General features: G+C 36.8%; 1 protein-coding gene across 17 annotated transcripts in view; it reads left to right on the top strand.

Annotated features, from left to right (window-relative positions):
* The window catches only part of FAM172A (family with sequence similarity 172 member A), a 357,476-nt gene that overhangs the window by 17,659 nt on the left and 325,850 nt on the right, over nt 1-13,967 (top strand). For all 17 annotated transcript variants that reach the window (XM_043547397.1, XM_043547400.1, XM_037903228.1 and 14 more), the window contains one exon: nt 9,768-9,891. In XM_043547397.1, the coding sequence (XP_043403332.1) occupies nt 9,786-9,891 (106 nt within the window). In that variant the 5' untranslated portion in view covers nt 9,768-9,785. The remainder of the gene's footprint in view (nt 1-9,767; nt 9,892-13,967) is intronic.

Below are 13,967 nucleotides of genomic sequence, written 5' to 3'. Positions count from 1 at the left end.
AATGCAGGAATACAAAAAGTAGTCTCAATAAAGATAGGTTTCAGAGTAGCAGCCATGTTAGTCTGTATCCGCAAAAAGAAAAGGACGACTTGTGGCACCTTAGAGACTAACACATTTATTTGAGCATAAGCTTTCGTGAGCTACAGCTCACTTTAAGGTGCCACAAGTCCTCCTTTTCTTTTTTCAGTAAAGATAGTTTCTGTAACAAGGATCTCGTAGAGGGCTTAGTATGATATAAAGATTTTTATGAACACTCATTTAAGATCACCTTCCCATAGGGTTGCCAACTCTGACTGAAGCTATTCTGGGAGATTTCCCACTCATGATGTAATGTCATTTTCTTAAGATAGCATATTAAAATCTCTTGGATTGCTTTCAATAGTCACTAGGAGATGGATACCAATTCTGGGATACTCTAGGCCAATCCTGGAGGGTTGGTAAGCATACCTTCACAACTCACTTGTGACATAACTAATGCCCATTAAAATAATTATAGCACAATCACCAAGTCAATCTTTTGGCAACAATAGTTTCAGCATTTTGAGATGCAACTTGTCTCTAGAAGATCTAAAATAAAAATGACATTTTTAGCTTTTTTTATGACATGTATTTATATTAATGTACGGTTTAGTGCAGTGGTTCTCAATCAGGAGTATGTGCACTCCTGAGGGTACACAGAGGTCTTCCAGGGGGTACATCAACTCATGAGATGTTTACCTAGTTTTATAACAGACTACATAAAAAGCACAAGCAAAATCAGTACAAACTAAAATTTCAGACAGACAATGACTTGCTTATACTGCTCTATATACTACACACTGAAATGTATGTACAATATTTATATTCCAGTTGATTTATTTTATAATTATATGGTAAATATGAGAAAGTAGGCAATTTTTCAGTAGTAATGTGCTGTGACACTTTTTTGTATTTTTAGGTCTGATTTTGTAAGCAAGTAGGTTATAATTGAGGGGAAACTTGGGGGTACGCAAGACAAATCAGACTCCTGAAAAGTGTACAGTAGTCTGGAAAGTTTCAGAGCCATCCTTTTTGTGTATAGTACAATTGTACTTGTGTAGTTTAGAATATATTTTTACTGGGTTGTGACCAAGAAGCATGGGTTTCATTAAAATCGTGTTTCAATGTGTAAGTTTGTTGGTTGTCTCACCAGCCCAGAAAAGAATCAGTGCCACATCTGAGTTTGGTCTCAGGTCCTTGCCTCGGTACATAATTTATTGGTCAGACACAAACCTCAGGAGCTACACAAAAACAATAATTCCATTAACGAAAGCATGCTTCAGTCCCCAGAGACCGTTCCCTTGCCCTGGCTCAGTATTGGAAGGAGGACATATAGTCCCCTGCTAAATCATATCACAAGGGTAGCCCTTAACCCTTTTCTGGTTATTTCACTCTGTCATATGTTGTTAATTAAAGGGATAAGAGTAAAGTGATAACTAGTGATGTGCAGACATTAAAAAAGTTTTGAGGCTTTGTTCAGTTAAGCCTCCATACTGCCTGATCTATTTGGCCCTCTGATACTTTCCCTTACCTTTGTCTGAGAAGCCAATATCATCCTTTTCAAGAGGCAGTTTGAGCAGTCCTTTACCTTGCAGTATCCCTTTGCACCTTGTGCAACTTTAGTCTCATCTATAGACCATTGAATCAATAGGGGGTGAGGGTCATTATATTGAGTTTGTTTGGGCTTTAGATCAGGTTCTTGAGCAGCAATATTCCTTTCTGTAGGCAGGAAGGGATCCTGATTGCATTACAAGCATGGACCACCTGTGAGATGCAAGTTGTGAAGTTGCAGGAAAAGTTGGAGTGCCTCTCATTTTGAAAGAATCAGGGGGTAGCCACGTTAGTCTGTATCAGTTGCATCTGAAGAAGTGGTTTTTTACCCACGAAAGCTTATGCCCAAATAAATGTTAGTATTTAAGGTGCCACTGGACTCCTTGTTCTTACTTTGAAATGAGAGATATGTCTGAGGTCAAGTGGCAGATTTATTAGGTCCTTACACTTATCTGCTCCCATCAATGTGGGGGTGAGAGGCATTATAGGAATTCCTTCTCCCCAACCCTCCCATCACCAAACCTACATATTCCTAAGATCTTGTCTACACTACATGTAGCATGTGAGTAGCTAAAGGTTGCAGTAAAAAGCAGGCTGTGTCCACATTTGCTGCAGTGTGCTACATGTGGCACTGAAAAGCTTCAGCAGGGGGAAGACAGCAGGGGAAAGGCAGCAGCTTCTCACTGCTGGAACCTTTTTATTGTGGTGGCCGGCGGGGGCAGGCTCTGGCAGAGGAAAGCCTTTCCTCACTGCCTTCCTGTCTTTCCCTGTCATGGGGTAGGCTCCGGAAGCTGGGAGGCAGCGGGACACTATGCTGTTAAACATAGCAGTGTAGATATGGGGGGCATTGCTTGGGCATGTTTTTTTTCTTCTTCTGTAAATCTACTTTCTCTGTCCTTCTACAGCCTTCTCAACCGCTTTGCCACAGAATAAGTACTAGGAGCATTAAAAGTGTGAAAATCTAGTGTGTCCAAAGTTTTGTCTCCTCTCCTCCTCAAAGCACAAAGGATCTCAGTTGGCTAGAAGGGCAGAGGAACTCTGCCTTGATAATTTTCAGTCCTCCTTATCGATTGCTTTCTCTTTCAATTGAGAACTGTTGATGGGCACAAAGGAATGTTAAGCTGCTGGAATGCACTGTTGCTTGTACTTCAAATTCTTGTCATATTTCTGGTTGTGATTTATTTTTTCTTGGTATTGATGACCAAGTTGATTTTTGGATTAGAGTTGACCTCTGTGGACACTAATGGTCTTATAGTACTCAAAGTTGCTTTCTTTTTTAATTTTTAAATACATATTCTTGTTTACATCAGAGAAATTTTCTTATGTACCAATCTTGCAATATCGTACAGATTTTATTGAAATCTGTTTGCTAAATGCTGAAATTTGTGTTGCCCATAATACATTATACACACCTTTGACTAGTCTCGCATTTCATTGGACAAAGTACCAGTACAGATCATATTTCTCTACATTTTGCACATCGTATCAACATTTTTCTTATACTAATTTACAAACAGATTCGGAGTAAAATTTATTTTTGTTATGACCATTATGTGTAGATTTAGGAAGCCAGCTGCTACAGTAATGGATGCAGAATAAATATGTAGATATAGGTAGAACCATAGAACTCCAAATTATCCCTATTTTGATTGCATAACTTTTTAGGGCTAATCTCTATATTATAGTATCATAACACAGTAAATTGCTTGCCTTTCTCCTTAAATTACTGTTCCTTATGATCATGCTCTTTACTGCAGAAGTTACCTTCTAGGGTAGCAATCCCTTTGTCAGTGCAGAAACCTAGGTTTTTTTCTAGAAATGCAGTCACCACCTCGTCGTTTGCCTTAGCATCTAACTTGAGCATGCTCACTGAAAACAGTTAATCTTTTGCCTGTCTCCTTTAATCTCTCCTCTCAACCTGGAAAAATTTTAACTGTTTTTATTAGGCATATTCCATTGGTGACTAGGCCAAACCCTAAAGCAAAATGGATTTCTTGGGCAGCCCCCTCTCTTCAACGTAAGAAACTGAACCATGGACTCCCAGCCTCTCTGAGACTATGGCTACACTGGCACAGCTCACAAATATGTTTCTCTCCATCCATAATCATAAAATTTCTACCTTACCATACTGTTTTGTGGGTTTTTGTTTTCACCTCCTATGGTAATGTATTTTGGATGCAGCTTCTGACAGGCCAAAGGCTGCTTATTTTGCAATAAAAATATAATATGTACAAATATGAAAGGCAAAGTTTGAAATAAGTCCTGGTTTGGGATTTAATTTAAATAATACAAATCACTTAAATTGCATAATGTTTTATAGTGCAGCAAAACTCTGTGTTATCTGTCTTAGACATTTCCATATCATCGTCATATCTAAGCGCGGCTTCAGTATGATTGAACTGTGAGGTGTTGTCCATAGCAGACTTCATAGTGGATCCTGTTCTTTGCATGCCTCAGAATTCAAGGGTGATCTGGTGATGGTCTTGAGAGAGCAGATATGTCAGTTACTAGGCTAGCTGCACTGTGTCCTCTTTCTGGGTTCTCTGGGTGTATCCTCTTGGGAGTTAAACTTCATGCCTTTACCTATCGTGGTATTTTGCAGCTCTCCCACTCTTAGACTGGGACTTGGGCTACAGTTTCCTGTGTATCTGCCATTCTTAACCTACAGGTCCCACTGTAGCACAGGCACCTGTGGTTCTTCCCTTCAGGAGTCTATAACCAGTGGTGTACGGTGACCAGAAAGCCTTCTTAAAACCAACGTATTGTTAAAACAAACAGTAAGAATGGGGGGGAGGAGAGGGGAAAAGGAAGCCCGAGCCCTGGCAGGCGCCTCCTGCACGGCTGGAGCTGCAAGCCCCGCAGGTGCGTCCTGTGCAACTGAAGCCCCAAGCCCTGACAGGTATGCGTCATCTCTCAAACTTCTGAAGATTTTTCTATGCAGCTCGGAAGGTCAGTAAATTTGGCCAGCCCTGCTATATGTTGTCTCCTACAGTTCATTCAGTGTGTGAGTTTGCAAAGAGCAGGTCTGTACTTATGCTGCATTCTAATGAAGCTATGTGTTTGAGGAATTCTGCTGAGTTATGCTGAATTTTTATGTACAGATAAATTGGATAGAATCATACTGTTTCAAAATACTTGACTTTTTAAATGTTTCACTTGTAGAAAATTGAAAAGGCTGTAATTAATTATATTAGGAATATTCACACAATATTAGTGAATTTACTTATTTCAGTTGCTGTATAATGCAGACCAAAATCATATGCTACTTGCTAAACTTTGTAACAGCCACTCTAACTAAATTTATACAGGCAAGAATAATTGAAACTAGAATGAAAACGTTTATTTACTTGTAGTTGGAGTCAAACAATGGGGTGTCTGGTTTAGTTTGAAATCTAGCACTACTGTACATCTCTGCAAGCCCTATGACCCAAATTTCAAGTACCACTCCATGAATGTGAACGTTAAATATGTAGGCATATTCTCTACAAAATCTGTATTTTTGTATCCGAATAGCTATTTCTTTGTGGAACCTGGCCCCCCACCCCCAGTTCTGCTGTTGTATTAATGGAAGTCTGGTGAAAACATTGTCCTCTTAGTTCTCTATATTGGATAAACTAGTAAAACATTTATTAGCAGCAATGAAACCAAAATATATTTCATGCTGAATTATATTCTATATTGCTAGGCATTGGGGGCGAAGAGATGTAGAGTACACATTGGATCCTTTGGGGGGAATATTTTTTGGTTCTGCATGGAAAAGCAATGTAGGTATAAATAAATACAAGTCTGCTTCTAAAGTAGCTACCTTATTTTTAAATATTTTTGCAGGTGGAATAGTTGTTTGTTGTTTTTTCAGAGGTGTGCTTATTACATTTCATGACAAAAATGGCCATGTAAAGCATTTGTAGAAAGGAGGATCTAAGTGATGTATCTATGTAAGAAAAGATTTGTTTCAAATCTAACTCAATATTTAATGCAAAAAAAAAAAGTGAAATTTGTGAATTTATACTTCAAGGAACCAAATAGTTAAAGAATGGTCCAGCCTTATTAGATATCAGTGGGACTTGAAACTCAAACCTAGAATAGACTGCAATTCCTGCATTTTCCTATAAGTAACCATTCAGACAGCTTTATAATTTTCCCACTATTCATTTGTGCACCAACAAATTCTAGTTGAATCAACATCTGTTTTTCAAAGAAAGGAAATCTAACCCTCTCTTCTAATTTTCCCGCATTTGTCATTTAAACAAATATCAATGAAGGATTCAACAAAATGCTATGTTCAGCCAAAACAATACATAAAATACTGTGTGCTTGTTTTATTCTCATTCTAACACCAAGTCCTCCCTCCAGTGGTTGCTGTTACATCTTTTTGACAAAGTTAAAAAAAAAAAAATTGGTAAATTTTTATTTATATATATAATTTTTTGAAAGCAGAATTCAAAGCAGAGTTCTCTTGTGCTTCTAGGTTGGCAGGTAATCACCTGGGTTTTCTATTCTTTCCTCAGTGGTAGGCTCATCACCTAGTAGATGAACCCAGTCTGAACCTGTAGGAGCAAAGTACCCCGAGTTCTGTCTTTCACCTAACTTTTGCTTATGGCATTACCCTAGTGTTGGCTTTACATTGGTTTACCTGACTTATTTTTTAATTTAAAAAATTCACTCCATGTTCAAAGATGACAAATTTTATTTGTTTCCTGACTAGTAACAATTGTTCAGGGACTTGTCCACAACCTGTAATTGTGTAAACTAACTGTGTCAAAATATGATTACAAATTGTTGTTTTAAGTGTGGTCTGGGAGAACAAAGTACTAGGCATCACAAGCTGCAGTGTCTAAAGTAGTTTCTTTGAAATGTGTTGTCACATTGATCAGGTGTTCTGGTTTCTAACACTTCTTAGATGTTAATTAAAATGATTTTTTTTCCAAATGCCGTAATGGTATTTACATACAGTGTGGTGTCACCATTGCTTTGCACATACAAATGCACATATTAATGAATGACAGGAATTTATATTCAATGAACTCACTTAGTAGTCTATTTGCAAGCGTTGGAAAAACAATGAGGCCAGATTTTTCTGACTGTTGATTTAGACATTTCCTCCTTTACATTATCTTGGTTGGGTAAGATATGTTCCAGGAAATTTAAAAATTTCTCTACCTAGTTTTATTATTATTTAAGCTTCTGTTATGAGTGCAGCATTATTTTTATCTAGTAAAAATGTAAGTTTGCTTGAACATGCAGATTTTGTTAGTCTTTTTTAGATTAATCATGTTGAAATGTGTCAGGATTGGAGAAGTCCAGAATCTGAGTTGGGGTCCTGGATAAAAGATGAGGTGAATTTGGGGAGCCTTAAGTTTAGAGGCACTGGAAGTGTGCCCCCATTGCACTGTAGTAGAGTTTGTGCAGTTTTATGTGTCAGAACAAAGAAGAATGTTCTCCCACAGGTCATACTTGCTTAATGAATTACTACTGGACCTAATACCAATTTTTATAATTTATGTACTCTTTAGCTGACAAACAACGGCCTTTGAAATTGTTGCATGTGCTTTTTCCCTTTAAACCAGAAGGTATAACAAAACATGTTACCTAGATACTATTTTTTTCTCTCTAAGACAATGAGTGCATGTTATCCATAGTATTCTAAATCTGCTAAAACAGAACATATGGCAGCTTTTATGCTATTTAAATAAAATTAACCCTCTTAACCTTCCAACATTGGTTTGCTTATTAAATATCCCTGTTAACTAGTTAGTTTCACAGTGACCTACCAAAACTGAAAGGAAATTATCTTGGGGTTCCTGCTTATAGATGTAAGTCTGAGGGAGTCAGGAGTGTATTAGGCTTGATCCCATTAGTTTTTGGAGGGAAGATTAGCAAACCTATATTGGAAACTGTTCCAAATTGCTACAAAAATGTGGTTCATGCAGACACAGCCATGATAAGATGTATTGTGGAGAAGGATAAATCAAATGGATGGCGATTGAAATTTGTAACCAAGAATCCAAAAAGCTTAAGGGGAGGAGAGGAGGGGGGGAGGGTTTCAATGCTCCCACAGTCCTTTATTTAAAAAAAATCAAGCTGAGTTGCTATGTTGGTATTCTTCCTAATGTCAAATTCATGTGGACGGAAAAAGGTCACAGAGTTGAGTGTTTGAGGTCCTCGGCTGAAAATGGAAAAATATAATTATCTTTTGCTGCTAATGATCTCTCATGCTAAATAAATCTAGGAATATGTGTGACTGTACACTTATTCTTTATAAATTCCTGATACTGTGTAAACAGGGCATACAAGAAATATTCCTGTGTTCTTTGTTTTGGAATGGTGACTTGATAAAGATTACACATGACATGTTGGTTATAGTTTTATTAATACATAGTGGATGCTCTGGATTGTAGAAGGCAAGAAGATATGATAATTGATTTGTGTAGTTCACAGAACAAAATTGCAGAAGGAGATGTTTTGAATATACTTTAAGCTCTAACCATTTCTTGTAAACCCTTATTAAACAGTAGTGGTTATCAAGAGCTAGGAAATGTGTCCAATTCACATCAGTAAAAACCTTCTGCCACTTTATTCTCTGTAACCTAACTCCCATCAGAAAATTAATGTCAAATAAACTATGTCAAGTGCACATATTAATGTATTTTTTCACACAACGCCCAGTCAGCCTGTGGAACTCCTGGCCAGAGTATGTTGTAAAGGCCAAGACTATAATAGGGTTCAAAAAAGACCTAGATAAGTTCATGGAGGATAGGTCCATCAACAGCTATTAGCCCGGATGAATAGGGATGGTGTTCCTAGTCTCTGTTTGCCAGAAGCTGGGAATGGATGACAGGGGATGGATCACTTGCTGATTACCTGTTCTATTCATTTCTTCTGGGGCACCTGGCATTGGCCACTGTCAGAAGACAGGATACTAGGCTAGATGGACCTTTGGTCTGACCCGGTATGGCCATTCTTATGTTCTAATATATATCAAATATATTGAACTACTTGTTGGCTGCATTTTTCAGTAGTGTTTACCTTTGGTCATGGAGACTTATAATTCTGAGTTTTTATTAGAAAAACTAAATTGGGAATTTATAATATTCTTGATTTAGGTATACCAGCTGTGCCACAACAAGGAAAACAACTTGGAGGTAAAAATGTAATAGAATGAGTAAGACCAATAGACCGCTCCAAGAGTAATAGCAGTTTGTGTTGTCACTGCTTAGGTTACAACTACATTGTGATGAGTGATGTACTAAGCAGCTTTCTAAGTCTTCATGGGGATACTCAGAAAAATTAATCTGATTTAACTAAGGGTGTGAATTTAAGTGGATTAGTTAAACCACATTAAACTCCTATGTGAACACGTCTATTCCAAATTAAAATGGCCTTAATTTGGTTTATCTTAATTCACATTGGAATTCACTGAAGTCAGGCCATTTAAATGATAAGAACATCTACATCGGGGCTTAATGCGGTTTAACTAATCCACTTTAAATTCACACTTTTAGTTAATTTGGATTAATTTTTCTGAGTGTTGCTGTGTCTTAAACTAGATTGCTGTAATGTAACTCTAGTCACTGTATGTAAATGTAGTAATTCTGTGTAGGTATAGTAAGGACAATAAATGGTAACTGCAGTTTTAATGTGGGAATAATCTAATTGGATTGGGGGTTGCTGTTTGTCGTTTATGCTTTTAGTTTATATCTTCCATTTCTTACATTGATCTTCAATAATTACAAACCATATGCAATTTGGAAGAGCAACAGGTTCACACTTCTAACCTCCTACTGGAATAGCTATAACGGAACATCAATTAGATTCTAATGAACTAATCTTTACCATTACCACTATGAAATGGAATTCTTCACTAATCATCGCAGGGGGGCTTATATAGGGACCACACTATTTTTCTTAATTTTTTATGAGGTAGTTAAATTTTTAAGTATGCTGTTTCTGTTGGTGGATTAATAAGGGCATTGGTGATTTCTCAAGGCAAGGCTAAAAGTCAACCTTGACTTTCTTTTGAATAGTATATCAAATATATTAAAAAATTTCTTTCCAGCAGAAAACTTTTATTTTTGAAATCATTTATATATTTATAAATTTACCAGTTTATATTTGAATGGTATGCATAATAACGTGATATCTAGTTAAGCAGAAATCAATGAACTGGCTAGTTCCTAACTTTGATTATTGATTTTTAGCTCATCCTGTGAAGATTGATGTCCTTTTCCTTCACCACTTTAATTTTGTTGACAATTTGGATAAACATGGCGCAGCTCCAGCAAGGAGGCCCAGATGAAAAAGAAAAAACTACTGCACTAAAAGGTATAAACTTCTTTGGTTTCTTTTTATATTTATGTGTGTATGTATGTATAGATATAAATTATTTCAGAGACATTTGTTTAAAATTAAGGAAAGGGCAATAGAAATAGAATTCCTTTGTTGTAGCTGTGGTTTAGGATCCTGCGACTTACCAAAATGGATTAGACTGGTGGTCCAGTATCCTGTCTCTAACAGTGTCCAGTATCAGTTGTTTCAGAGGAAGGCACAAGAAAACTGAACTTCGTGGTCAGTAGTGGAATAACCTGTTTATAAGTTTGTTTGCAGAAATTATCCTTCAAGAAGACAATTCATGTAATATAGGTGTTCTTATTTTTCAGGAGCCATTGGGGAGGAATATTATGTCAACTTTATGCTACTGATGTTTTATTGCTGAATAGCTATTTACAGTATTAAAAACCTCTTTGAGTACACAGTGTTATGAAATATATTTATAAGGCACTGATCCAAGTGAACCAGCTGTACAATTATAGACTCGTGTGTATTTCAACAAAATAAATAGAAATAGGAATAGGATCTAAATGGTTTAATGGATAAAATACTTTTTGTTCAGGGCTAATTAACTGTAGTCCTCTTCTAGATAGTATTTTTCGAGTCTGGCAGTATCTAGGGTAGATTAGTCCCACAACTCGTCTGACAAAAAGGATGGATTTCTGGAGATTTGACATAATTTCTGTTGCACTGGGGGTAAGCTCACATTGCAAGTGCTTGCATTATACCATTATTATCTAAATTCTCCTCTACAAGGGAAACAAAAGTACATTTTGAAACACCAATGTTAAAATTGGATGTCTACAAATGCATTGGCAGAAATTTACCTTTTATGAAATGATTATTTTAGAGTAGACACTTCTGTTATAAGCTTGAGCTTTTGAGATCTTTCAGTACAACTAATTTCTCTTGCTGTTGCTCAGTATAAAGGTGCATTTTTGGGGAAAGGTTTGATGAAATTCCATCTTGTCATTTATCAGAGATGATAGTATTTTTGACAGTTAAAAAATGTACAGGTAATTATTTTCTGCAATCAGAAAACTAAAGCTTGTCTTCAAACTTATCATTGACTTAATCTTAATTAAAGAGATGTGCCTTGGAATATTCCAAATAATGAAGTTATCAGTGTTAGAAAGTTGTATACTTTGCATAGTTTAGTGAATAGATATTAAGTCTTAGACTATCTCCTGCTGGTCATCAAACTTAATCTCTAGTGAACCAACATGGTTCCAGAGTCAAGGTCCTCTGCCTAGAATGATTAACCAGAGCTCCCAAAAGCTCTCATCTAAGGACAGTTAACAGTAGTACCTCAGCTAATCTTAGCTATGTCAAGGGTATCTAGGAAGAGAGTAATCATCTAGGTAGCAAGAACCCAGACCAAGTGGGGTTTTGTAGATTACTATTGTGAGTTGCACTTGCCACCAATAAGAAGCTAGTCCTGAATATGGAACAATGTAATGTGCTCCATGTGGCCCACACTGTTAAGAACTGTGCTGTGCTTTTCTGCACATACTGAAATATCTGTGTAGGCTACTTGGAGGGTAGCTCCAAGTAGAGCAAATTACAGAAGTGTGAGAACTGTCATGGAGTTCAATTCTGAGAGAAATGGACACAACTTCCTAGTAGGAAGTTAACTCATACGATTAACTTAAAAAAAATTTAATCGCGATTAAAAAAATGAATCACAATTTATCGCACTGTTAAACAATAGAATACCAATTGAAATTAAATATTTTTGGATGTTTTTCTACATTTTTGAATATCTTGATTTGTTATAACACAGAATACAAAGTGTACAGTGCTCACTTAGTATTATTTTATTACAAATATTTTCACTGTAAAAATGATAAAATAGTATTTTTCAATTCACATCATACAAGTACTGTAGAGCAATCTCTTTATTGTGAAACTGTAACTTACAAATGTAGATTTTTTTTTTGTTACATAACTGCCTCAAAAACAAAACAATGTAAAACTTTAGAGCCTACAAGTCCACTCAGTCCTACTTATTGTTCAGCCAATCGCTAAGACAAAAAGTTTGCTTACATTGTGGGAGATAGTGCTGCTTGCTTCTTTTTACAATGTCCATGAGAACAGGCATTTGCATGACACTTTTATAGCCGGTGTTGCAAGGTAGTTACATGCCAGATATTTTAAACATTCGTATGCCCCTTCATGCTTTGGCCACCATTCCAGAGGACATGCTTCCATGCTGATGATGCTCGTTTTTTTTTAAAAAAAATGTTAATTAAATTTGTGACTGAACTCTTTAGGAAGAGAATTATATGTCTCCTGCTCTGTTTTACCTGCATTCTGCCATATATTTCATGTTACAGCAGTCTCGGATGATGATCCAGCACGTTTTTTTTTTTTTTAAGAACACTTTCATAGCAGATTTGACAAAACGCAAAGAAGGTACCAATGTGAGATTTCTAAAAATAGCTACAGCACTCGACTCTAGGGTTAAGAGTAAAGTGTTGTCCAAAATCTCAGAGGGACGAGGTGTGAAGCATGGTTTCAGAAGTCTTAAAAGAGCAACACTCAGATATGGAAACTATAGAACCCGAACCACCTAAAAAGAAAATCAACCCTCTGCTGGTGGCATCTGACTCAGATGATGAAAATGAACATGTTAGTCCACTCAGCTTTGGATCATTATCGAGCAGAACCCACCATCAGCATGGATGCATGTTCTTTGGAATGGTGTTTGAAGCCTGAAGGGACATATGAATCTTTAGCGCATCTGACACGTAAATATATTACAACGCCGGCTACAACAGTGTCATGCGAACGTCTTTTCTCACTTTCAGGTGACCTGGGAAGCGGGCAGCATTATCTCCTGCCAATTGTAACCAAACTTGTTTGTCTGAGTGATTGGCTAAAGTAGTACTGAGTGGCTGTGTAGGCTCTAAAGTTTTATATTGTTTTATTTTTGAATGCAGTTATTTTTTGTACATAATTCTTCATTTATAAGTTCAACTTTCAGGATAAAGAGATTGCACTATCGTACTTGTATTAGGTGAATTGAAAAATACTATTTTTTTTTCAGTGCAAATATTTGTAATAAATATAAAGTGAGCACTGTACACGTCGTATTCTGCGTTGTAATTGAAATCAATATATTTGAAAATGTAGAAAATATATAAAAAAATTAAATAAATGGTATTCTATTATTTAACAGCACAATTAATCATGTGATTGTGATTAATTTTTTTCATCGTGTGATTAATCCCGATTAATTTTTTTCATCGCTTGACAGCGCTACTTCCTAGCCAACTACAGTTGGCTCTCTTGGACACTGCTGCAACCTGGTGCTGTAAAAGCAGAGAAGGATTTTTAAAAAACAAAACTAAAACCATCCTTTTTTGACAAAGGACTTTTTCTACTTCCTCTCCAACCTTTCCGCAGTATAAGAAGCAGAAAGAACTCATGCCAAATTTTTCAGACACTTTACCAACCAATATAATCTTCCACCTCAGCTGAGCTAAAAGAAACTCTGTTGAGTCTGCATTACCCAGATCTGGGATAGAAGAGAGATAGAGATGAGTTGTTGGCATGCTGTTACCTAAAACATCTCCCAGTCTTCTCTAGTGGTCTTACAGTTACTCAGGGCTCTTCTTCACTACCAGGGAGATTGACGCTGTTGCAAATGATGCAGCAGGTGTCAATTTAGCAGGTCTAGTGAAGACCCTCTAAATCGGTGACAGAGTGCTCTCTGGTACTCCAGCTCCCTGAGAAGAGTAAGGTAAGTCAACTGGCGAGCGTCTCCCATTGATGCAGTGCAGTGAAGATATCTCGGTAAGTCAACCTAAGCTACGCCGACTCCAGCTATGTTATTCATGTAGCTGGAGTAGTGTAACTTAAGTTGACTTACCCCGGTAGTGAAGATAAACCTCAGATACCACAATCTAAGTAGACAGGCATTGAACCTTGTGGAACCCCACAAGATGTCCTTTGGGAGTGGATAAAAAATTGTCCACCGTTACTGAGTGGGATCTCTCAGAAAGAGAGGACTAGACATAGTTAATTATACCCATCCTAACAAAGCATTAAATAAAACATTTTTGTCA

This window comes from Chelonia mydas, chromosome 5 (genome assembly GCF_015237465.2).
Source record: "Chelonia mydas isolate rCheMyd1 chromosome 5, rCheMyd1.pri.v2, whole genome shotgun sequence".
NCBI classification, from domain to species: Eukaryota; Metazoa; Chordata; order Testudines; family Cheloniidae; genus Chelonia; species Chelonia mydas.
This window is presented reverse-complemented; position numbering and strand designations above follow the sequence as displayed.